The 26,670-nt window shown below is 41.2% G+C and overlaps 1 protein-coding gene across 2 annotated transcripts; it reads right to left on the bottom strand.

The window, feature by feature from the left end:
- Positions 1-91: 91 nt before the first annotated feature.
- CCNJ (cyclin J) lies at positions 92-26,670 on the bottom strand. Of its 2 annotated transcripts, none has more exons than XM_061556534.1 (5): positions 26,539-26,670; positions 21,972-22,182; positions 7,458-7,757; positions 6,555-6,714; positions 92-4,203 (listed from the first exon to the last, which is right to left on the bottom strand). In XM_061556534.1, the coding sequence occupies exons 1-5, from the start codon at positions 26,605-26,607 to the stop codon at positions 3,474-3,476; spliced, it is 1,470 nt and encodes a 489-aa protein (XP_061412518.1). In that variant the 5' UTR covers positions 26,608-26,670; the 3' UTR covers positions 92-3,473. The 2 variants fall into 2 exon arrangements, with proteins under 2 accessions (XP_061412518.1, XP_061412519.1); XM_061556535.1 differs by having other exon boundaries at positions 92-4,200.

Genomic DNA, 26,670 nt, shown 5'->3' with positions numbered 1-26,670 from the left:
ATTGTGTTGAGATGTCACCCTCACTCCTGAGACCACGCAAATCTTTGTTTAGCATTGTAAAGCAGTGGAAAAAAGACATGCAATAGGGGTATTGATTTGACGTTGTGCTTTTAATAATGCCCTTTGAGGTTATGATCCAACAGATGCAGTGACAGGATGATGCACAACAGGTTACAACCCCATGTCATTTTAAAATCATTTTAAAATACAACTATGGCACAATGTTTCCAAATAGACGATGCAAAAGTGTGGGAATGTCAAAATCAGTAAACGGGGAAAGGAAGCAACATTAGGTTTTAAAAAAACACCAATTATAATTAGGATAAAGCCCCAGGCATTCAAACCACTTGGCTTAAGCAACTGTTGTAGATATTCATACTAATCAAAAAAGCAAAGGTTTCTACATCACCCGTGCTATAAATAAGTTAAAATAAACATGTGCTGCATCATTTTGGTGGAACTAGAGCACCATAAACTTGAACCCATAGTGTCAAGTTACGTACAAAAACAATTGGCTTAAGAGACAGATGACCTTAGAATTGCCAGAGAAAGTTTTAAAAAATATATATTTAAGATACAGTATTGATTATTGGGAAATGTACATGTCCTTAAAAACAAAGTCCCCATTAGAACATACAACTCACTGATAAGGCACCTTGTTATATTTTAATTAAAACGTGATTTCAGCAGCGTACCAATTGTCAATGTGTAATTTAAAATTACTTGGAAAATATATTGTGGAAGGCAGAGTTATATACACTTTTGTTAACAGCAAATGCAAAGATGTTATACCGTTGCCTGTATACAGTAAAATGCCTCGGTTGCCTATTTTTGACATAAGGACACTTTTATAGGTGCTATGGAAGGTCACACAGACTAACAAAAGCCACGGTTTGCAGTAGCCACTTCCGATACAGCATGTACATTGCATTGAGTTTCCATATTGCATAACCCACCCTATTACGCCAGTCATCTATAGCCACCAACATTAGTGAACACCATTGAAAAATGTTACAATGGTCCAATCCGTTTTAACTGGAGTATGACCAAATGGTGTTTGGCCTAATTTTTTCAAATATGATTATTTATTGCTGTACAGATTCAGTCCGACAAAGTAACCAGTGACATGTTTAAATTCTCTTCTAGTTTGGCACAAAACACAATTACTACTGACTGGGGAGAGAACTTCAAAGCAATGCCAGCCATTTAAATTAAAACAGGTTACAGAGGATTATTATTTTTGCAAAAGGGTTCCTTCATTCAAATTTTCATTTACAATATTTTTTTTTTAAAACATCAAAAAAATATTCATAAAAAAACATTTTTTTAATAATTCATTTTCCAAATATCCAATCAGACAGCAGTGATTGTTGCACCATAATTCTTCGCACAAAAGACTGCAAACTCATGACAATTTGCACACCTTGCGTGTCAAATAATCGGGAACATGTTATATACTTGTAGTGGAAAGAAATGTAGATGTAGTGAACAGGTTACCTAAAATGCAGACCAATTTCTGCAGGCACAGTTAAGAAACAAAATGAACCAATAATGTACCACAGCCATCATATATTAAAAATAGACAGAATCTGTTTGGAAAAGTATTACTTTCAAATAGAAATTAATGAGGATATGTTCAAATCTAGGTCCAAACATAATACAGTATGTAAAATATGGTCTATAAAAAGAGAACGTTGAACTTGAGCGTCTAAAATGTATCTAATTTCAAACTAAAAAAAAGAAATCAAATTTGCATATAATACAGTGATCCAACAGAAACAAAATGGAATTGGTAGTAATGTAATACATGGATACATTGAATGACAAAATAATTTCACCACCATTAGCAGTGATATAGACGCCAACAAGAAAATATTACAGAAATACATGGCAATAACATGCCCACCAAAATTACAATCTTTAGCTTAGCAAGTACAACAGCAAATAGCTGCAATAACCGCTTACAACTGAAGCACTTGTACAGCTTTTATTTTCATCTATGCATATCGCACTTACAGTACTAACAGAAAGTGTTATGGTCCTGTATAAAACCAAACTGTAAATGAAAACCAAATAAATTTTGGCAGCTACCTATTCTCAGCAAAGGCACAACTAAACCGTGATACACACAATAAAAAAGCAACGTTAATGAGTCTAAATCACTGACAAACGTTGGCCATGAAAAAATATGCAAAAACATAATAAAAAAATGTACACCTCACAAATATCTTTTTTTTTGTCGAAAACCAAGTGGTCTTTGAGGTAATTTAAATGATAATGCTATTAGTTTACAAACGATGCCAAATTATACAGTGGACGGAACCCGTGGGTAAAACTGCACCAATGATCAGCATAAGCATTTAAATACATGACAAAGTAAAAAAAGCATGCATTGAAAACAAGTCAGAGGAAATGGGAGAAAAACTTTAATGCTTGTAGCAAATACTTTCCTTTACAGTTTACCAATGCTAAAAAAATATTCAACATTCTCAGCTAGGGCATACAATGTCATATGTACAATTAACATCAGTAGTAGTTGTTGATTCAGCCAGGTACTTTGTTTGTTGCAGGCTGATTGCTAAAATTTAGAAATGACAATTTAGGCGGTTGACCAACACAAAAATGTCTGCTGCATACCATATTTGATCAATGTATTTTAAAGAAAAAATCCAAAAGAATGCACAAGTTGGAGATGGATGCTTTGTCACCACAACCGTACAGCTAAAACAGTGCATATGTAACAATTATTTGAACGTTTTACCATTGCACTCTTTTATCAAGAAATGCACAAAACACCGAATCGATGGGATGACTATAATCACAGCTGGAATTACACCATCCATTATACAAATGTCAGTGCAAAAGCATAATGCAACATCGCAATGGAGGTAATTCGTTAATTCAAGTATCAAATTCCAAACCCGGAAAAAAAACCGTGGATTCCTCACAATTCACAGTCAATTGCAAGACAAACCCCCAGCGAAGTTACCAACTAAACTTGTGGACACTACCAAATGACAGCAATCAACCAGTCAACCGCAGATGCACCTAGTATCAGCAAAGGCCAAGGAAACATTACAAAAAATCTTCTTTAAAAACTTGCATTGCTTGCGTTGCTTAGTCAAGATCATTTGACATGCACAGAGCTGAAAACTCGTTCCTGCCTTTAACCCTCCACCCCCTCAGCATTTGGCACTGACCAGAAATCAGGGAAAAATTATAACTCGAAAGCAAATCCAAAAAGTGATTCTGCAATAGCTGCCACCTTGTTTACCTATAATTAGTGTTCTTATCCCTGAATAGTGTTGTAACGAGGTTTTACTTCATCCTCCCCAGAGTGGTGACGTATGATGGCAGCATCCCAGTAGTCTTAGGTAAAACAAGGCAAAAAAAATCTTCAACGAGGCAGACTTAAACCCAGGTAATATGAAACAAAATAGCAGGTCTTTGCTGCAGGTGGGCTCTTTGCAAAGCTACCGCTCGAAGCAGGCTGTCGGGATGCCGCCGTAGTGGCCATACATCTTAAAGCTCATGTTGTAGGGTCCGCTGAGGAATGGCTTGGTGGAGTCGGCAACCATAGACACCTCGAGGGTCATCGGGGCCTGCGCGGGCAGGATGTGGGCTGCGCCCTGCAGTGCTGAAAGCGGGTAGGCCTGGGTGGCAGGCGCGCATGCAGCAGCCAGGCTCAGGTGCCCAGGCAACATGTGTGACGAAGAAAGCAGGGATGACGACGACGAAGACGACGATGATGATGATGTTGATGATGAGGAGGAAGTGGTGGACGTGGAGGCAACAGCTGCCACAGCAGAGTGACCGTACATCTGAGTCTGGCCAAACGTTTGTGCCTGCTGTGTCGGATGCGGAAGGTGGCCACTGCTGCCCAGCTGCGGCGACTCGTGAAGATGAACACCCTGCATCAGCTGCAATGAGTGACGGTGGTGGGGGTGGTGGTGCAGGTGGTGGTGAGCATGCTGCTGCGAGCGCTGCTGCGAATGTTCCATCTGTGGCGACTCATGCAGCAGGGCCGGGTGCGAGATCTGCGCCGGCTGTGGGATAAGCGGCAGCGAGATCTGTGGCGATTGAGCGACGTTGGAAGGTTGGAACGCCAGCTCCTGGGAACGGTGCGGCTGGGGAGAGTGGTGGTGGTGGTGGTGAAGGGGGCTCTGTTTGGTTGCTTCCTTGGTGTCGTTCTCATGTGCTCTGCTGGGATAAAATAATCATTTATCATCATTAGTTTTCCACATCACCCATGCAGTGACATTCATGGCACCAGAACAAACGGGTACTTGAGATAATAGCAATATAATCACTCGGTAAGGGAGTGATTGAAGGCCAAATGCAAAGCAAAAAAATTATGCAGTATAGACAATATACATGGAGAAATGAGAAAACATTTGAAATTTTAAACTGTGCTTGGGACCTGTCTCTTTTTTGTCCATTTAATGTAAGTGATGAATGTGTTATCTGAAAAAGTATCTTATATTTAGTCTTAAAATTATTCATTGTGGGTCCATTTCTAATTTGGCAAGCCATTCTACAACTTTGGTGGCAAAACCCCCAATGCTTGCTCAGTTATTCTTAAGTTTGTCTGCCGTTCATGTCATAAAACAGCTCCATCACCGGAGTGTAATTTGCAGTTTGGATCATTATTTTGCAATTCCTCTGCCAAATAGTGGGCCTGGGTTGTGTAATGACTTAATACAGGGGAGTCACACTTGCTACTCAATCTAAAACTATGACAGGCAATTGCATGCATATGTTGACACACAAAATAATTAACATGGAAAGCAAACTCCTTAAATTGTATGAGAAATAAGAACAGGTTTTACCATTTCTGGCAATACAACAGGTGTTAATAATAATAATTTTATATTTATTTGTAAAGCGCCTTCCACTCATGTCTCAAGGCACCTTTGTAAGATGTTCAAACACCATAAAGGAACCTTTTTCAAGGAATCAGGTCTGTTTTAACCACATGTACTTATGGTGAATATGCAAACAAACGCTGATAATTATATATGTGCATTGTCTTGTAAACGGATTGGCCTAGACCCGAGACAGCGTTCTTAATGGCCTAGTCGCGCCAGTGTCAGACCAGCGAACGCTAGAAGGCAAAGAGTACAAAGCCAATGCACGTATCAGAGCATTTGTCACTCGGGGGGGAGGGGGGCAGCTCCATCATGGAGCCTTTTGATACTGGCAAAAAATAAGGATCCTTAAATGGTGCTGCAATTATTTCATTCAAAAAGGCAGCATAAAATGCCTTTCATTTGTTTTGAGTGTGATTTACATCGGTGGCCACTCTGAAAGCTGCTTTCGAGGCATATCCATAATAAACAATTACTGCATTCAAATTGGTTCCTAAAACAAATGTTCTCTTTTTCAAAATAATATTCAGCTTAATTTTGCATAGATCAGATTGTGCAAACATTTACATTACCGCATCCGTACATATTTTCAAGTTGTCAGTGCTGTTCAAAATAAGCACATCTGTAAACGTCTGTTCTACCATTGCAGAAATCCAACAAACCATATAAAATAACATCTACAAATAGTAATTGCATAATCCTACGTACCAACATGGTGAAATGGGTCAATCATGATCTCACACCAATGTGATGGGCTTATTTTTAATCCAATCTTTATCTTTAATCTTATACTTTTTGTACTAAAACCAGTTTCTTGAGTATAGTCAATTCAGGATCTCAGCCTGTTCACCAATGACACCAAAAAACATTGCATAAAATTTGGTTTGGCATTTAATTTGGCTATATAGTAGTCCCTCGGTTAACAGTGACATCAGTTAACGGTTTTTCAGTTAAAGTTTCGCTTACCATAGGACCCCATGGCTTCGACTAACATTAACATTTTAGATTAACTAAATGTTTACGTTATGCATGTGGGCGCCAATTTCGGCCAATCAGAGCGCTCATAAATGGACTGAGCATGCCTCAGCCCATCAGTGACGCCCATTTATGAGCGTTTAGACCTCAACTGGCTTTGTTTACATTGTTTTCTGTTTTACATTTAATTCCTAAATTCGATTAACTGTTATTTCGGTTCATAGTAGTTTTCATGGAACGGATTAAAAACGTTAACCTAGGGACTACTGTATTCCAACTCTGAGAATGAAAATATCAGGTCGTCATGCACCAAACATTATTCTTTTATGCCATAGCAAATGGTAAAGTGCTGCCCCCTCCTGTACGGAGCAGGTCACTTGAAGGCATTTTTTTTATTTGAAGCTTACGTGACTGCAAGAACCCATACTCTTTGGTTCTTTCGGTAAAGTCACATAGGTATAAAATAAATCACGACGTTCCGGGCGCAACACAAGCGTCCATCATCAGGAGGGAAAGCATGGTCTGCTGCTTTTATACCTATGTGACTTTACCGAAAGAACCAAAGAGTACTTGAAGGCATCTCTGAAAAATGATTTGGGCCATTCCCTAATCTGAGGACTGCAAGCAATCAAAATGTACACTCCGCCTGATGACATGACGGCAGTAGCACATCAGGGACAAAATAGGGTAAGTATGGCAAGAGGGCCTTACAGCAGCATGAGTTCGATGCATGGAGTCAGGTGGTCCCATGTGTAGCTGGTGAGCCGCTGCAGATGTGAAGGCCACGACGGTGTGAGGTTGAGGCAGATTCTTGAGGCCGCAATGCAAGCAGCCGCCACCTGGGATGGGTAAAACCTCAGGTACGCGTGATCTGCAAGAGGCAATGCACACACCGCAAATGGTCAGTTCACACGACATACCAATTTGCCTTGTGGAATGGTGAATGTAAGGAATGCATCTTCATTGTACTTTAGTACAAAACAACCAGTAAATCTTCTGAAAAGGATTTAGTCATAAGTGTTGTTGGTGAAATTTATTTTATTAAATTAATGTATTTGGTCCAGTGTTTGACAAAAGAACAGTCCTCACACAAGGGCTTCCTCAAATTATGGGCTCCGTAACATAAGACCTATTTAAACAAACTTAATCACACAACACAAAACATCTTGTATGCACAAACATACCTAAAGACTGTGTCGCAGACGGTTTTGCTCAACCTTTAAATAAGTTAGCAAAGGAATGACATCCCTTGAGTGACAGCAGTGTGCCTAAGTTATTTTAAATATCTTTCTCATGATTTAAGTTAAAACTCATCTGCGATCGTTTAAACAGCCGCGATACAAGAGCTATTTGTTTCTTGGGATATTTTTTTTTAACATAATCCCAGAAAAATGGCTTTAAATCACTGGACACCTTTAATAAACAGGTGCCAGCCCCCAAAAATGTAAAGCTTCTGGTACAGATATTGCTTGAGCGATGGTGCAGAGCCCGAAAAGTAGCAGGTGCCTTCAGGGAATTTCTTTAGAAATACTTCCAGAATTGCCGGGCACGGAAGCATCGTCATACTGAAGGTAACACAAATTAGAGTACAGAAGGAAATAAGGGAACCTTCACCTTGCAGAGACACCTCAAGGAAGTAGTGGGTGTACTTCTCCATATAGAAGCGGCTCTTGGCCAGGCCAGGCAGTGGCCAGCCATTGTGCAGGTCCGTCTCATTGACGGCCGAGCACAAGTAGTAGTCGATGAAGTGTGCCGGCGTCGGGAGGCACAGGTTCCACTGGAACGAGTCGAGTAGCAGCAGCTCCATCTGTCGCAGTTCCTGCTTGCCCAGGCGCAGGTTCATGTGGCTCATGAAGCCCAGCGCGTTCAGCTGGTCCAGCTTGGGCACACGGTCCTCCTTCTCCTCGAACTTGCCTTGCACGCGAGCAAGAAGATGACGAAAATTAGCGCAAAATTATTTCAATACTCGGTAAGTCATGAAATCCACATTTCTACTACTGCTCTGGCAATGTCAATTGGCTCTGGCCCGGCACTGTGGACCGAGTGCTTGAATTACATTTGTAAGAGGACAAGTTTAAATCCTGGGTAGGGGGTTAACTTGGCACCTCTAGTGTAATGAAGCCAACAATGAATATCCTATGGTGGAATAAGCCCCAAACATGGGTATATCGAATTTACAACACTGCCTCTGGGCTACCAATGAAGATGACCACTGCCCCATCGCTCACTTGAGAGACAATTACTCGTCTTTGGCTTGAATGCCAAAAACAATTATACAAATGGATTACAAAACAACTATGTCATGTCTATGTATATTCATGTCCCAATGCTGTGTGTGAAGAAATCTCCCACGCAGTTTGATGACATTTACGTGGACAGCAAATAAATCATGGGTGCGGCATGAAACATCCTTGTATACATCTTGCAAAACAAACCATCTGGACAATATAATATACTTCACGTACCGACGTATAAAAACATGTTTAGTGCTCTATTACACTCATTGTAAACAAGGGTGTACAATGGCATGGAACATGAGTCACGCAATCACTCTTTTGGAAATGTCAAAGGGATATATGTCATTGCATGTTCATTAACATTTCCTGTTCAAAGCGTTTACAAAAACTTGATTAAAAACCGAAAGACCTTGGTAGCTATTACTATATCCTTTACTTATGATCAAAGTGAACGATTCAAAAAGTTGTGAGTTACATAATTTTTACGTTTGCCTGAAAAGTCCCCCTTTATTTACAAATTGTAAAAAAAAAATACGGAAATGCAACGTTATCCTTCAATAAAACACACATCATGTCTGCTAGCTGAGTTACGCCATGCCAAGCCAATTAACCAGCGCACGCACACATTGCCAATCCAAAAAATGCATACAAATCGCAGTCGCCTCCCGAATCATATTGCTCTGCTCACACGATGCTGCTGCACTCTTATCCCAAAGGCAAAGTGACACTGCATGTACAGGGACTCCTCTACTTACGAACAAGGTTCCAGGTCTGTTCGCAAGTCGATTTGACCTTACGACTCATGGTTCGAACAGGCAACTGAACATACGGACAGGTTTGTTGGTATATCTGAAAGTTCGTGAGTAAAGGAGTCCCTATATAGATATTTAAATCCATACCCTGCCTCATTAATACTTAAAAAAAACATATTTTGAAAGGAAACAAAGTGAAAAGAAACTTGTCAAACCACTCTATTCCAAACATGTTTAGGCAGCTAGACAAGCGGTGATGTGTGCAGTTGATGCGTAGTACGGCATGATCCTGCGACATCGTTCTGCTTTCAGACTTAAAAGGGGCCCACTCCTTACAACTCAGCTGCACCCAAATCCATATTTCAGACATAAAATCTGCCCCTTTAAGTCTTAAAGTGCTACACTACATGTTTCCACACACAGGTGCACTCAAATCCGTGTTGTATTAAAGTGCCAAGCTGCAGTAAAGTGGCATTTAGAGCAGTGATTTGAGGGTTGTGACGTTAAGTCAAATGGGTGTGACACAGGCCAAATGAATTAAAAGACAGCGATGAAAATAATTACCATGCCTAGTTTTAAAAAAGTGAGAACACTACAGTACTTGCTTCATCTTATGCTGTACATTACGAATGTAAGAATTCAACATACTTTAAGTTTGTTTTCTTGTTAATTAAATAACTAAGGCCTTTTGACCAAAGTACCCAGAATGCACCAAATCTTATCCAATGTTAGAAGCTAAGGATTAGCCTAGATACTGCTTGTATGGGTAACCACTATGCATCATACGGGTTGTTTGAGGCAGCTGTGAGGGCTATGTTGTGGCTAGCAGAGGGTAGTAAATCAAAATGATATGTTGTACCAGACTATGCTCCCATATATATATACGTACTCCCCACCTTCACCTCCCTCCCCAATCGGCCAGCATGGTGAAGTTTGATGACATAACCTCCATAAAACCTACTATCAGGGAGGCCCTCATCCAGCAGCGGTTTCACAAACACGCTTCATTTACAGTAGATGCCAACCATTTCTCAGCATTGTAAAGCACAAAATACAAAAACCAGACTGATCAGTGGATGCTGGAAGCACATCACTTTGGTTAATAAGGCCCTATAAAAAAAATGGATCTATAAAGAAAGGCACACGTCTTGTTTATAAAAAGAGCTTTCCACTCAGGGTCATGCGGCACAAGCACGTAAAACAGATTGCTTGTTAAATCCAATACAAGTGGATGGAATATTTATTCACAGCAAGCACCAATGGCAAAAGGGAACATTATATTAAAAGAATGCAATTTATGGCAGACAACATCTGGCCAATGGACCCGACACTAAATGTTCACGTAAAGATACCCCCGTACGGAGCAATTAATGTTGCACACAGATTCAGACAACCTTAGCACACTCCCCTATTTAAACCGATCGTTTAGAATGCTATAAAAATTCTCAGAAGCACCTCCAATTCAACGATGCGTTGAATCGCTATATATCCTGCATTAACGAGAATGAGACCATTCTGATTTAACAAAAGATCAGGCGGAAATCAAGAATGGATGTTTACTTCCATGTAATGGCCCAACTGATTGTTCCACCATGCTGCATGCACACTTGCATTCGTATATGAGAATGGCTTTTGGACATACCATTTAAAACATAGACGAGGTAGTAAACACAAATGTTCACTTAATTGTTCACAAAGGCAAAGTGATATCTAAACACAAACACGAAGCTCAACAACAGCAAAGGCTCTCCACTTCAGACGTCGTCTCTTTACACAAGTTATTAAAACCTCTCAAGTCAAGAAATGGCATCTACTACAATTTCAGTAGTGCTGTTTGTTGCTGGACATTACCTCTGTGCCTGTGCTCAGCAAATGTGATTTTAAAAAGTACAATACTGGTAATGTTTCGAAAATCATCAATAATAACTTTCATCTATGTGCGTGATTTGCTTATCTACGTGACGTGTGTAAATATTTACCAACTGCTACAAACGTAAACTATTTAATTGCGTAAAAAAATTACATCTTCATGCCATCACTAACCACACGCAGCCAATTTATACAGCTCCAATCATAAAGACCCCAAGGTTGGGGAGAGGGGAGTCGAAAAACAACACATCAATGAAACTAATGTTCCCAAGTAGATGGTAGAAATTAATGCTTTCACTGCGCAACTGATTTCCGAAATATACTGCGTTCCGCCCCCTGCCCCTCCTCGAATTGCCAAATCATTTCGTGCAGACAGCGCTGCCCCGGGGGCAATCAAAGAGCACGGCAGAGATTCTAGATTTGAAGCTTTCGTGACTGCAAGGATTCAAACTCTTAGGTTTTTTCGGTAAAGTCACGTAGGTAAAGGCACGGCAGAGTTTGGAGAGCCGGGGTGGCGGGGGTTAGCCTCAGCCTGCAGAGAGCAAAGCAGGCAGCAGAGAGCCCCGTCTCCAGGAAGCCACGCTGCTGCAGCATCCCATTTCCCGAGTGGCTGCCAATCATGCCCGAGCGAGCACAATGCAGCGGGCGCGTCCCCGCCTGCCATTGTGTGACTCTCCAGGGGGGGGGGGGAGCGTGGCTGAATTTGCACTTCAATAGGGTAGGGAGGAGGAGGTGGGGGGAGAACGGCAGCTGCTGCTGCTGTGACTGAGACAGAGATCCCTGAGCTTTAAGCGAGGGCGTGCAAGCGCTGTGGCTGCCACTTGTGTTGGCCTCGTCTGAGCAACAGCTGACAAAGCGTGCTTAAAACGCAGTGAAGCAAGCCTTCTTTTCACACAAACAAAAGACAAAGATCCCCCGTATAGCCGCCTTTAGAGATTCTTTGGGGCAAGTGCTGGTTAGCGGGAACCTATCGAGGCCGGCGCGGCACCCAAGGGTGTGGGGGGGGGGGTAGCCAGCACCACACCCGACCACCTTTGTTTCCCAAGTGGCGATGTTTAACACACTTCATCGGGTACTCAGGTGAGGCTGAGTTGACATAGGAGAAGTCCAGGACCGGTTCAGATAACTCGTGTTGGCCGTGAGCAGGAATCTAACTCGGGTTCGTAGGGCAGCACGCTAACCGCTGCACTACCGCTCCTCAAACACACACACACACACATAAACCAATATAATACTGTACACACAACCTTATGACATCATGTATATAACGGGTAAATATTATAATCATATTTTACTTATATTCTAACTTGTACTTTTACTTGATGTCAAGTTAAACCTGTCCATTTACAAACTGTGGCTCAAAAATTAATGACAGCCATGCACGGGATACATTTGGAAACTTTACTAATAGAAAAAGGGTTGGTGATAATTTATTATAAACATGATGTATACAAAAGGTGCATACACGGTCTAGTATAAGTTATTTATGTCGCCACGTTCCTAATGTACGAACAGGAATTACAAGACGGCCAAAAGGTATATATCAGGTACAATGTTTGTCATGCAGAAACCCTTGATACGTCTGTGCAGTGCATGTGCTGCTGGCAGGAAGATTATTGTATGAGGTGCGCCAATTCAGTTGCTGATTTTCCTGCCCTGCAAAAGATATGCGAGCCTGAATGCTCACACACTTCTGTGATGTTACATAGAACTCAGTCCTCAAGGTCACTGTGTGAGCAAACATGAAATAGGCGCTCTAGTCAAAGACATTTCACGTGGATATTTCTCAGAAAGTTGATAACCTTTATACAGTGATCAATATTTTGTAAGGTGGGGAAAAAAGCACTTGCTCGTGTACATGTTTACCTGTTTACATGAAAACTTTCTTACGAGAGGTATGCTTAACCAAATATTCGCATTTAACATGGCTGGAAGTTGTACGTGACACATCAGCTTGGCATTAGCTCAAACTAATTTTCCCTAATATTGCAATTAATGTGCCTGTCAAATTAGATAATTTTCTGCAAAGTCTACAGCAGTGGTTGTATTATCAATGTTCATAATTGCACGCTACACATTGCCCACATTAACATTCTCCTGCATACTGTGTTGATAAACGGAGAAGAGAAAACGGCCCTTGTTGCAAGCTATCAAGAGACAACCTTTTGAGCTTCTTGCATTTCAATGGCTCTACAGATAGAGTTAAATCGTGGTACAGAGAGTCACACAGCCTTGCTCATCTTGGAAGCCGGCAGAGAAGAGCCACTGAGAGCGTCACAAATAAACGACGTGTTCACACATTAGGAAGCCTGGGTTGCACGAACGGGATTGGCACAAGATGCCATGGTTTTCATCAACATAAAATAACCCGAATATTTTTCGGCAACATACACCGTCAAATAGAATCTGACGACGATGATATACCTTCGAACGAATTAAGACAACTTGCGCTCCATAATGCAAGTAAAAATAGCCCGAAGCAGATGTCCTTTACAGTCACAATACATTGTGTTCCATGTAGTTAATTTAAACCTTCACCGACATTCGTTCACGAAATTCACATGAAATGTACAGTATTAGTCACACATGTATCCAAAGAAACTGCACACCAACGCACTTATAAGCATATTGCAGATATTAAATATCCCCGAAATGCACTACAATTAAATGGTTACACACTAACAAAATGGGAGACCATGCACCTTTGAAGTTCTCTTGACTCGTCAGCCACATTACCAAGTTAAAACTCGGGGAGATAATACAATTGAATACGCCCAGAAAGAGTATATAGCTTAATATTAGATTTTGCAAAAATGGATCCAAGTGACTCCTTAATTTATGAAGTTTGGCAAAACCCAAATATCCATTGGAACCCAGTAAGTGCATTTCAGACATTTCCGCACATTCCAAGTAAAACGATACAAGCTTCCTTTACCCTCACCTCTCGACCTTTGGTTGATGGCTGTACAAGCACTAACAATATTCTCAACCAAGCTACACACAGACACACTTTGTGCTGCAGACTAGCCTTTTACGAACTGTTGATAAGTTTGAATGTGTAAAGCAGGCACAAAATCAGCACGCAACATGCTTTTAGCACAACTTGCAAACGAGCATTGAAGGTAAATGCCAACATTTGTCATTCGTTCTATGGCTCATGTTGACAAAATAAAATGTGAATCCTCTGGAGAAGGTTCTTACAACACAGCCATTCACTATTTAGAGATACTGGATCTCTCCCCTCCACAGTCACATCTCAGGCTGTCCTTCATTGACAGCTTCAGACAAAATCTTGAAGCGATGACGACTTCAGGTGGCATTTTGGAGACTTCTGGTTCTCTTTATGAATAGGAAAAACGGGGTTCTTCATCGCACAGTCGTGTTCTCCAATAATTTGTTTCTCATTGGAGAGTTTGGTAGCGTGATGCGTGGACGTGATGCGCGCGAGGATGGGGAGTCGCCTTTGTCACTGATGACTTAAGCACTCCTGTGACGATTCTCATTGCAGTGTTAAGTTGCACGTCAACATGATGCATGTGTGCTACCTGCCCATACGGGTGAGGTAATGAAAGCTTAGGAGGTGGCTGTCCACAGGGTGTGGGCATCCACTTCCCCCAGCTGGTCCTGGCTAGTTTGCGGATTACGTTTTTGCAACTCTCCATCTTGGCAGCAGTATTCATCGGATGTTGGCTGTATGTGAGGCTGTGATCCAGAATCACTTTGAAGTATTTGGGGAAGTCCTCATGCCCGAGTTCAGTACCACGTAAGAAGTTATTCAGGCGCTTATTTGCATGCCAGTTTCTCAGATGGAAGGCAGAGACCACTGATTTCATTCGACAGAAAGTTGTAATATTTTACTTTTCCTTCATCCCCTGAACCAAATATTCACTTTAATACATTTTCAACGACTACAATTTTACTTAATTTGTGTAGAAAAGTTTTCTTAAAAGAAAATAAAGGTGTACGAGAAACATGACAAGAAAATAAGTACAGTAATTCCAATTCTGATTCGTAAAATCACTACCCAAGTAACTGCCAAGTAATTGTACAAGAAAACAAATCTAAGCCTCACGATGCCCTGGTACTTTTTTGCAATGTTTAGTAGTACTGTAAAAAATATATAACACTACAATTCTTTCAGTCTTTTTCATTCAAAGCCCGCTGCTTAAAGATTCTAACTTTTAGAACTATTGTCATACGGTTCACAAAACTGAGGAGCATTCTGCACTTTGATGTGAAAGGCCAACAATTAAAACCACTCCTTGCTCGTGGAGGTAAATCTTATTTTTGCAGGGAGGTGATAAAGTGAATAGCAGCAGGGAAGTGGTTGTTGGGGGGGTGGGCAGAAGAGGCTGTAATCAGACACCTGCTTTTATTGCCACCTATGGTCCCCTTCCCTCCTCTTGGTAGGAAATAAAAAGCACTTTACTGAAGACAGCTGCCCAGCGACGGGTCCCTGCTGCCTTGAAAGCCCAACGAATAAAAAAGGCAAGGTGACCCGAATCAAAGAGCCTAAAACAGACAAAAACTTTGCTCCCCTGCATGTGGAAATTCATCGATTTGCCCATCCAGGAATGCCGGGGAAGTTGTGCATGAAGCCACCGTTTTTGATGGGTGTCCAAAATGTGCAGTCAGCTGTGCACGGTGCTGGTGGCGTCTGTGCTGATGTGTTTGTAGTAGCAGGAGGCTGCGGGAAGAGTCCCGCAGCATTTTTAATTATCTGCCAAAAGTGCTGACCAGCTGGCACTGCAGGAATGCAGCCACCAACGGCACGATTCGAAAGCATGTAAAAACACGGCCTGTGGGTGCAACAAGGCCACAAGAACCATTTTAAACGAACCCCTAGGATGGTCTCACAATGCAACGTAGAAGTGGTGTTATAATAGCCGGCTCAATGTGTGGCTGCAGCAGCCTGCTGTCACTGCAGTTAAAGTCCGCGTTAACAAAACAAACATTACGGGTCAATCATAAGGGTGTTTTCAGCAGCTCGTTTTCTTCCCTCGTAATTTGGACTCCCCGTCTTGCTCTTTTACCAAGACGAGGCAAGCAGGATGTATTTAACTGCAGAACCTTTAAATTTGTTTTCGCAATGCATATTTGTACAAAGTGCTTGGAGCAGGGAAATGTATAATGCAGTGGTGGCTCCGAGACGAATTCCTGCTATCATAGCCACATGCTGGTGGAAAGACCAAAAGCTAGACGTGACAGCAGTTTGGTAAACATAGTGCAGGAAGTCAGGTTTTGTTTGTACAGATAAGCATGTTGAGCTAAAGCCAGACAAAGGGGGTGGCCTCTCTCCTGTTGGCAGGAAAGCAGCTGATCGGATTGCAGCCTCACATAAATGCAAACATTCCCTTCCAGCCCAAGTTAGTGGAGGGATACATCAGCCCAAAAGGAGCAGTGTGCATTATCATCGGAGAAAGCAGAATGCGTGGATTTTAGAATAAAAAACTATTGTGGTGGATAATCAAACTATAGTGAGATGATAAACTTAAATTATTTACAAAAAAAGTAGCAACGTTTAGTCTGTCAGCCTGGGAAACTAAAAATAAATTGTGCATTCACAAATAGTTTCGACGGAGTGCTCTTGTCAATAACATCTGGCCACCCACCAGTATTTGTTTAAGAATTCTGACTCTGCTCACGAGGCCCAAAAGGTTGAAAATGGTCCTAAATTTGGTTGTTTAAACAAATGCTGCTGGATAATATTGGTCTGGAAGGCCTGGAGGCTGACAGTAACATTTTTTTGTATCCGGTGATACAGAATGGAGGTCAATTTATTTTCCTGTAATGCTCCAAAACACCATGTGTTTTATACTAAAGAGTAAATCAAAAGCTGCATTCAAATGAATGAAGTACTGCAATATACACACAATTGTTTACAAACAAATACTGTACTACACTCAGACCTTTATAAATACAAGCGTAATAATATTAAGGTTATAAAGTTTCGTTCTGAAAAGGAATTTTGCACTGATTTTACGAATGGATCATTTAAGGGTATGTCAAGAACCACCCTAAAGGGGCTTTTCTCGAGCTCGCTTTGGTGGAAGCCCTTCCCACCATCAGTGTTGAGAGCAGTACTTGCAGTGCTGTACCTTTACATGACAAAATAAATGTCACTAATAAAAACTAGATACGAAGAATGTCGCTAATGTTCGCTTGAAAATATATGTTCACCACGGATATATTTTCTGCTATTTTAAACATTTGGAATCGTCTTAGGTTGTATTCATCCATGTAATTCCATGCCATATTTGGTTTCAATTAGAAGCAGGAAGACTCCCTCCGCTTATTTGAATCAATATATATTCGTATAAGTTGAAAAACTTTCCATTTTCAAAAACAGAATGGGTTTCATTCAGCTCTTACCACTGGTGCCATGTGATGGTGATTTATGTATTGTATTACCATTTGTTAATGACTATAACTATCTGTAATTGGATATGATAATAACTGTCTGTAATTGGATCAATCAATCATGTGGTTTATTGAGAACTAGCTTTACTACCCGGCTTCGCCCGGGACTTGGATTCACCACGCCCGGCTGCCTTTGTCTCCCCAGTGGCGATGTTCACACACCACACCACTTACCGGTACTTGTTTGAGGCTCGGGGAGGGCCCAGGAGCGGTTAAAATAATCGTCACCGGTGGTGGCCGTGAGCGGGAATCGAACTCGGGTTGCCAGGTTCGTAGCGCAGCGCGCTAACCACTACACTACAATGCGTTACGCTTCCACGTGCGCGGGTCACATGACAGATTTAACGTCACAACTCACTTGCCGTGCAAAAAATGTATGCATTATTGAGCTCCCCCCCCCCCAATTTCAAGTTTGTTGCATGTCGGGAAGCACGCTAAACATTTTGAACAGACACATAATCACAACTTTGCAATTTATATACACACTGCTTCCAAAAATTACTCAATCAAAAAATATAGTGGACAAATACATTATCCTTTTGGCGAGTATCATCCAATTTCTTCAAAGGCCAAATGCATGCTTATCCATCCTATAGATATTCTAAATATTTGTTTGAATAAATGGCACATGTCTATACAACATTTAAATGGACACCCATGTATCAACATAAACAAAAACATGTTCGGGGAAGATATTTAAGAATGAAATGCCTCAAATTGCACATTTACTCTGATATGACACACTTAAAAATTATGATTGTGGTGATATCATTCAGATACAATCTAAGTAAAGTTACATACTGCCAACACAAGCCCTCGTTCACGGGACATTTCCTAACCATATGGGTAAAACATTTTACAAAGGTAACTAAAGTAACTAAAGTTACAAATGTTATTTGTAGTGATCTTCAAAACTACTCTAAAATAAACGAATTTCCACATTTACAACAGTGATTAATTTAGTGGTTAAAAACTGAATACTGTATTGGAAAGAAAAAATTTGGAAATATATAATAAAGTGACTTAATGACATTTAAACCATCACTAAATGGATACACATCTCTTGTCTAGGCTTCACCTACAAATAAATAATGAAACAGTTTTAAATAACAAAATAATGCTATATTTTAAAGGCAACTTTTGTGTAATATACAAAGGTTCTAATTGCGGTAACTACACTACACTTTGGGCCCACCTATCAGAGTTGGGTTTGGGGCTACAGCTGGCATCAGTGTCAAGTGATATACGACCCCCCCTCCGCATTCACAAATCCACAATGACCAGGGTGGAAAAGTACGGTCAAACATCCTCCGTAAACAACATTGCATGAGGCCTTCGTCCAACATTGGGATGAAAAATGGCTGCAATTGTTTTACTTCATTTAAAGATTCCGATTTCTGTTTGCATCAACTTGACAGCATGAGAGAATGAGCATCAAGGCAGCAGACTCCAGGCTCAAGATCTCAAGCAAGTAATGCTCATGGATTTACCAAACCATCCATTCTCTACTTTGGCTCATCGCGGCTCTGTCTGACCGTGCACAGCCACTATTTTACACTGGTGTAAAATGGAAACTCTCTCCCACAAGTCCTTGAGAAAACAGGGAAAGCAACGTACACCCTCACCTGCTTTCCCTGAACTCCCCAGGAATGCCCATTCGTAATGAAAATTCCCCCATGGATGCTACAAAAGGGTCGACTTCAGTGAAAACACACTGGATTATAATTGTTTTTCAAGAAATGTCAAACAACATTTAAGTTGTGCACACACAGCATTTTGATCTTGTTCAAATAATTAAATTCCTTCTCCCCATTTATATTTTCCATCAATTTACTTGCACCACATTACATATGGAAAGCATATTAATGTTTTCTTTTATGTAGTGGATACGGATACGAAAAGTAGCACAACACAACGACGCAAAGCCAAGGCTTCTTGCCAAGTTGTGATCTGCATCCGATTTGCGAGATAAACTGGAACCATTCAAAAACATTAACATCCCTGACACTATTTTGGAAGTCGGTTGTTGTTACATTTATGGACGAGAAATCCTGCCCCATAGCACACGATCAACAGATTTACTTGGAATAACGAGAGAAGGGGAGCACAGCAGAGATGGCAAGTGAAAAATGGCTCTCAAACGTTACGGCTTAGGCCACCAAGACATTTAACCAACCCATGTCTTGGCCCCTGATATAATTAACACAAACAAGCAAACAAATAAAATGACAAAATGATCCACAGATAAACAGATACTAGTAGACCAAAACAAACATCATTTATTTATTTTTCAATCAAGTAAATAAACAACTATTCCAATTATATGAATAATAAATGAGTGCATCTAAGGCTGGTATTGAGGGGGGGAAATCATCACTAAAATAGCAAAGTTAAATTTGATGCAATACAGCACAAACTTAAGTTTGCTTTGTGAAAAAATAATTTTCAACTGTACTGAAAGCATTCCAAGCTCCCAATTGATTTTGCGATCCACACACATGCAGTGCTTTCCCTATAAGAGTTTATTTGGCAAGATTTTTCCCCCTGCAGATCACACATAAAAGACAAATCAAACAAGTCCCATAGGAAAAAGCTGCCAAAGTTGCGACAATGTGAGAAAATTCTGGACTGAACAAATGAGATTGCGGGGGGGAATGTTCTTGCTAATGGGTACAAGCAACCATAGAAGTCCGATGCCCATATGCCACACATGGCACCAGCCCGTTGGGCCATAAAGCTCACCCTGATCCACGAATCTAATTATTGCAGGCGCCTAGAGTCACAGCTGATTGCTCAGCCATGCACACCCCTCCAGCCACTATCTGCGCATGAATACCATCAGACTGCCAGAGTTTCTATTCAGCACGTGGGGGAGGCTCCGTCTGGGATGGCGTGGCATATAAAAAGGCAGGACCGGACCATATGGCTTTCCTCTCTGCCGACTCCAATTGAACAATGGACGCTTCGCTTCCTACACAATCTCCGCATATAATTAAGCTCAAACGCAGCTCACTTTCCAGCCTATTTCTTTTTTGGAGCATTTCGCTTCAGCAAATTCATTTGTCACTTAATGGCATTCAAAAAGCCAAAGAGATGCGCCATGTGACAGTAAAAAGGTACAGGACACATTCACAATGGAAGCCACGGACAGTAAATCACCAGGAACATCCTTAAAATATTAACTATTTCCAACTTTATACCATAATCAGATTAAACACACAAACCACAAAAATGATCAATCAATTATCTTGCGAAACCATCAATGGGCAATTGTTTGTGGTTTCTGAATAAAACTGCAAATATGTTAAAGGCAGGGATACAAATTGGGACTTGCGGTGAATAGAGCTAATGTTAAAATAAACCAACATTTAGAACTTGTTGACAACCACTCCTGTAGAAAACAGAATTGAGGTTGAATTACAATGGCCACTTCTTCTGGCATTCTGGTTTCATGTCATGGAAGAATGAACAAGACAAGTTTCTAGAGACCCTCAGGATATCCCCTGTGAAGCCCCCTCCAGCCCAGAGGCACACATTAAAAAAGCATCATTGTTGGAACCGTGAAAACGTGAACCCCCACGAATCACCTCCAGCCAGATATGGAAAGGCAACACTAATCAATGCGATAAGAAAAAAAACAGCATTTGAATGACACCACAATTAAGTTTCCCAGAGAAGCAATTTGTTTTTTTTTTCGGCATGCTTCACTTGTTTTCCATTACTTTGTAAATAGGCAAAATATATTCTAAACAGTCGCTTAAAATGAAAAAGCTATATATGAACCTTATGGCGGGACCCCGGGGTCTCAAATAAACGGAAGTCAAAGTCGTAATTAATTAATTTTGGCGACTCCGTCCCACCGCGCACAAATGCTGCAACCCACCTAGCACGGATCATTCTGTTGTCATATCAAGCCCAGCGAGAACAAATGCGCAGAAGAGCTGAACAAGTGAATGCACTCCATGCTCGGGTATGGGCAGGATCATAAGTCTCATCCAAAACTGCTCAAACTGCCTACACGACTTAAGTCCTTTATTTGTCATAGCGGTATGCATAATACCGTGAAACTGCTCTCTTATCTTCATTATAATTTGTGACCTACCAATGTCTGCAGCTAGGATCAATCGCTAACAATCCTAATACCTGCAGATATTTAACAGATGAGATGCGTTGCACCGTTAATTTATCCTGTTTGATAATACTTCTCTTGTCCGTAATGCATCTGTGCAGATAGGTTTTTTTTGCGGTTCAGCCATAGTCCCCACATACCACTCGTATCAATGCGTATAAGAGGAGCAGTACTCTGTAGAGAAACGTTGATATAAACGCTTGTTACAATATGAACAGCGCATTGAAAACGCGTAATATTTTATGTACTGTTTACAAAGTGTGTTCACAAATCTACACTGAGAAAAACAATGATTGACAGAGGGGTGTAAATTAGTTTTATTATTTTTCGATAGTTTATTTAAATAGAGGTACTGCAGGTAAGTAGTTTTCAGTTTTAAAGGCATAGTTTACCAAGACAACACTTGCCACCATCCTTCAAACCCATTGGTGAAAAAAGAGCAAAGTTTTTGTTTACATTATAATATAATGTTTATGCGAGAGCTGGGGGCTTATGGGACCCTGGGGTCACGCCATAAAGTTCAAATATTTATAAAAAAGTGAGGTGATGCATAGGTGAAAAGATCAATCAGATAATGTCCAGCGACAACTCATTCTGGGAAAAATAACCAAAACCACTTACACAATTTAACAGTGAAAACACGTGAAACAGAATTTTAAATAGAATAAAAATTAGACACGTGCAAAAAAACATGCCGAAAAGAGAAGGGAAGAGCTCTTACTTGCTAGCACAAGGCAGGAAAGGGAGACAATGTAGAGCTGCTTGACGGAGATGTCGTAACGGTCCATGAAAAGATCCAGCAGGTAGACAGCCAGGTGGCGCGCCGTCGGGCAGAGCTTGAAGCGGTTGCTCAGTATTGCCAGCAAGTCGGCAAAGAATCTCCGCAGGCTGATCTGGGGCGACTGCGCCCTGTACGCCGGCAGCTTCAGCTCCTGCACGCGTCAGCCACACACAACCAGACCACACCAGAGGCCACAATACATCACCTCTTTAAAACTCACGGCACAATTAAAACAAAAACCGGTTTGCCAAATTGTTAGGGAATGCCTGCAACACACCTACAAACCTATCATCCTCCTTCTTGGATTAAAACTTTCACGACAGTATCTACAAGGGTTGGGGGGGGGGAAGTAATGTTATATTTAACATAATTCATCAGCCAGTGTTTTTAGTTACATTGCATGCAACACTCTTGATAAAATTTCCTTAAAAGTTTGGTTCATTTCGTCACCTAGGAATTACATACAGGAATAATTTTTTTTCTTTGGAAAATAAAGTTGATCAAATGTTTACAAGTTATTTTCCAGTTTTTCGATCATTTGTTTTTATGCAATTCAGCAGCACTTCAAGTACTTCTTCGTGAAGAATTCACATTAAATATGTAACAATTATTTTTATACAATCTTTTAAGTTTCTAGGCACTATACCGAAATATTATGTTTGTTCAGTCAATGATGTATTCTTTAAAAAAAAGTCATACATATCCAGCCATACTGGGAGGGCTAAACACAAAAATTAAATAAGACAAAATACCCGAAGCTGCTTTCCTTACAAAACGCAGGACAGAACACCATGTTTTCTCTGGATGACCTTTTGCCCTGGTCCTTCAGATGGTCGGATGTATTAAAACCTCTTCATTTGCTGCTGTGAGCGCCTCTAGGCACGACTGCATGGTCCACTGCCACCAGAAAATGTGTCTGGGGTAATCCTTTACTTGGAAACCAGGACACTTAGGTCACCCACAATTGGGCCCTATTCCAATCACCATATGCACACAGATACAGTACATTACACATCAATTCAACTATATAGCTGACACATTTCCGGGACGCAGATAGTTTAAACCACATGGAAGAATCTTCTTGGTTCTTTCGGTAAAGTCACGTAGAAGGGAAGTAATAAAATAATAGAAATAAAACATAATAAAACAATTCTCACGACGTTTCGGCCACAACGCAAGCAGCCGTCCTCAGGTGAAAACCAGGTCCGTCGAGGCGACAGAGTCTGTCGCCTCGACGGACCTGGTTTTCACCTGAGGACGGCTGCTTGCGTTGTGGCCGAAACGTCGTGAGAATTGTTTTATTATGTTTTATTTCTATTATTTTATTACTTCCCTTCTACGTGACTTTACCGAAAGAACCAAGAAGATGAATCCCTGCAGTCACGAAAGCTTTAAATCGAAACACATGGAAGAAACGAAGCAGATTCATATGAAACAACTACATGCTGGTAGCAATGCCTGCCTTTTAAGTGCCCTTTTCACAACAGAACCCTCAATGTATTTATTCATATTACAGATTATAAAATTCAATTAAATAATTTGGACCTGCATCTGGCAGATTGATAACCACAGAAAAATATTGGACAATGTAGCAACATGCTGAAATTATTAAAAGTTTAGTTTAGATTTAAGACCATAGTGGCAGCTTCCCCCATCCTTGTGTGCCGAGTGGCCTGTGTAATCATGTTTCCAATCACAGGGTCACTCTCAGCTGTTTGGGAGAGCCTGCCATGCCTGATTGATTACAGCGGAGCTGTCGCCCTATTGAGTAGCCAGATGAGCTAGCACCGAGCAGGGAGGAGGAAAAAATTAAGGCACACCACTTTTCCCTTAATCTGTGATTGCAGACCAGGCAGAGTGAAGGGAGGGGACGCCGTCACACCCTACTCACACAGCACTGGAATAATTAGCCCACCATTACATCCCATTCATTAACATCATTACAAAACACCACATGGGATTTCAGTACCATTTTGTTACAGCAATTTCAGGCAGCAATTTGAAGTTATTATGCTTTTAAATTGGGGCCGAAAATGCTCGCAAACACATTCTACACACAAGTACGACAAATAAATCCATACGTAATTTCTATAATTCACAGGCGAGACCTTTATTATATAAAATGATGATGAACCTTAACTGCAGAATATTTCGAAAATTATGCTAAAACGACCAACCCATGACTTGCCAGATGTCCATGTGATATGCTGCTTCAGCAGTATTTTTAATTACGGGTATTTTTCTTTGTAAACCACTATGCTTTTCATGTACTTCCATAGTGTGGATTTGAAAATGTTCCATGTAGAACGAATTAAATCCTCGTATTCCTCGCAGTGAGACATTTAATAGAATGGTGCATCTAGATTAGTGTGGAAAAAATATTTCCAACACTGTTTTGGAGATGGCTCTAACTTGATAGTTACCATTAAATCCAAATCTATTACACTGGCTCAATAACCACTTGGAATTCAGAAAATGGGCGAGTTATATATTTTTTTTAAATAAAATAATACCCTGACCACACCTGAGTTGGCTGAGTGTCTGACAATGCACAACAGAAATTTCCACCCCACCCACTTGCTTTTAATGTAAAAAAAAACTCCATTTAACTTTACGACCAGTTGTGAATTTCATTCTTACTGTTCTCTGTAGCAGTGCTAATGCCAACCACCGCTTGCACACACAACGCCTTAAAAAAACTCATTAATCTTGTTGTGCTGCGTTGGCAATATCAAATTCGTCAATTAACAATGCCTTAATATAAAAAAACTATATATAGAACTATGATCGACTTCATTTCGGTAAATGGCCCTGCTTCATAGCATATGACGCACAATGTGTGGAGTTAAAAACAGTGATTTTCAACGGCAAGATTAACAATTCCTACTCTTCAAAGTCACTCAAATATTCGGTCACACAGGTTCACCACAGACCAAGCAATAAAACACTTCACACTGGACATAAGCTTGCGCCCTGACCGAGATGAGTGTTTGAACAGCTGGCTGTAACGCAATGAAGGCATATGGCCAACGATTAAAAAAAGCCTCCTCTCTGAAGGCCACGGATCAGGCATTCGCAAGCGATAAGCAGTTTACAGTGGGCATCATGTACTGTGTAAATCAAGGACTACTCAAATGACTTTAGTGCACTTAAACGTCAATAATGTGGCAATGATGTGAGCATTGAGCCAGGATTCAACACGGCTGACCGCCACATAGTGGTAACAACAATTCCTGTAAAGCATCAAACATGCGTATGGCATAAACATAAAATCATTGTTTGGCTTAGAACATGACATTTATTAAAATCGTTAACTTCCCGGTATAGCTCGTCAACTCTAACTATACTTTAGATTCCAATTTGGTGTGTATGTGTTTTTCTTGCTTCGTTTTAAAGTATATTAACTTCACTTTGTACGTGCCATTAATTTAATTGACGATCCTTTGTCAAGCCACTGCTGGATCACGGCCTCCATACACCAGATCGTTCACTGGGGATTCGTTTTATCGATACTGCGCTGGTCCATATGCTGGTTGGTAGCTGGTGTGACAACAATCGATTTAGATATCACTCGACACTGATTTATTAAGCCTCGACCCAGATGGCCGGGTTCACAGCGCGCTGCGCTAACCACTGTGCCACCATTCCTCCCCTTTGTGATACATTACTTAGTATATTAATCACCGATATTTACACAACTTAATTATAAACCTGCAATCATTCCCACTAGTAATTTTAGATGTCTTCCATTAAATTCCCTTAAGAGTACAACAACACACCCATGCACGCGGCACTTTGTAACATGTATATTAGAATCGTCACTCTATACTGTGAATAGTCTTTCATGTTTATACCCTATCCTGTATGGTATGGATATTCAATTCTCATTCGAGACGCTCAATGAGTTATGCTCGTTAACAACACAGATCAATTGATGGAACCGATTTAATTAATTAAAACATAACCGCGTGGCAGCGTTAAACGCACAAAACCCAGTCTCAAATCGTCGGTATAATCTTCATTTGTCAAAGAGAGGCACAACTTGAAGACATCGTCAAAGACACGCGCGTTTACAATAAGCGACTAGGCTTAAAACAAAACATTTATCGAACGTTCTTTGTGGATCATCACCCTTCCCGGTCTGGGACAAAGCGCGTGGCCAGGTTTAAAAGGCCCCCCTCTTTTGTTGTTTCCGTGCCGGCCACGTTTACATTCCCCACCACGCACCCGCGCCGCCCTCGCGCTTCCGCGCACGCCATTGGTCGGTGCGCAGGCAGCGAGCCGCCGCGACGCGTTCCGATTGGCCAACGCGAAACGCCACAGCCAATCGGCGCGCAGCGCCGCCTATGCGGCGTGGAAAATCGAGAAAGTCAAAACCGATGCTTTAACGAAACGAGTGAAATTCACGAAATAAAGCGACGCGCCCTTCGGTTTTTTCGTTCTCTATATACAACGTAACAGCGAATTGATGTTGTTAGGAGGAAACCACCACCACCACCACACACACCTTGAGCCGGAGCGTTTGGTTAACGTCGGCCGCGAGCTGCCCCTTCCACCAGAGTACGTCGCGGTCCATGCTGCCATGTGCGTTGCGCCCCTCCGAGCCTCCGCTGCCGCGCGTCAAAAGTCGCCCCACGCC

The sequence above is a fragment of the Lethenteron reissneri genome, chromosome 22 (assembly GCF_015708825.2).
Source record: "Lethenteron reissneri isolate LAM-NWPU_2019-01 chromosome 22, ASM1570882v1, whole genome shotgun sequence".
NCBI lineage: Eukaryota > Metazoa > Chordata > Hyperoartia > Petromyzontiformes > Petromyzontidae > Lethenteron > Lethenteron reissneri.
The sequence above is the reverse complement of the archived record's forward strand: the minus strand, read 5'-3'. Positions and strand labels throughout refer to the sequence as shown.

Bases quoted from the DNA above. Each gene is read 5' to 3' on its own strand.
- CCNJ (XM_061556534.1), bottom strand. From the start codon at position 26,607: ATGGACCGCGACGTACTCTGGTGGAAGGGGCAGCTCGCGGCCGACGTT. The intron at 22,183-26,538 runs GTGTGTGTGGTG...TGACGCGTGCAG, and splicing joins ACCAAACGCTCCGGCTCAAG to GAGCTGAAGCTGCCGGCGTA. The intron at 7,758-21,971 runs GTAAGAGCTCTT...CTCGCGTGCAAG, and splicing joins TTCCTGCCTTGTGCTAGCAA to GCAAGTTCGAGGAGAAGGAG.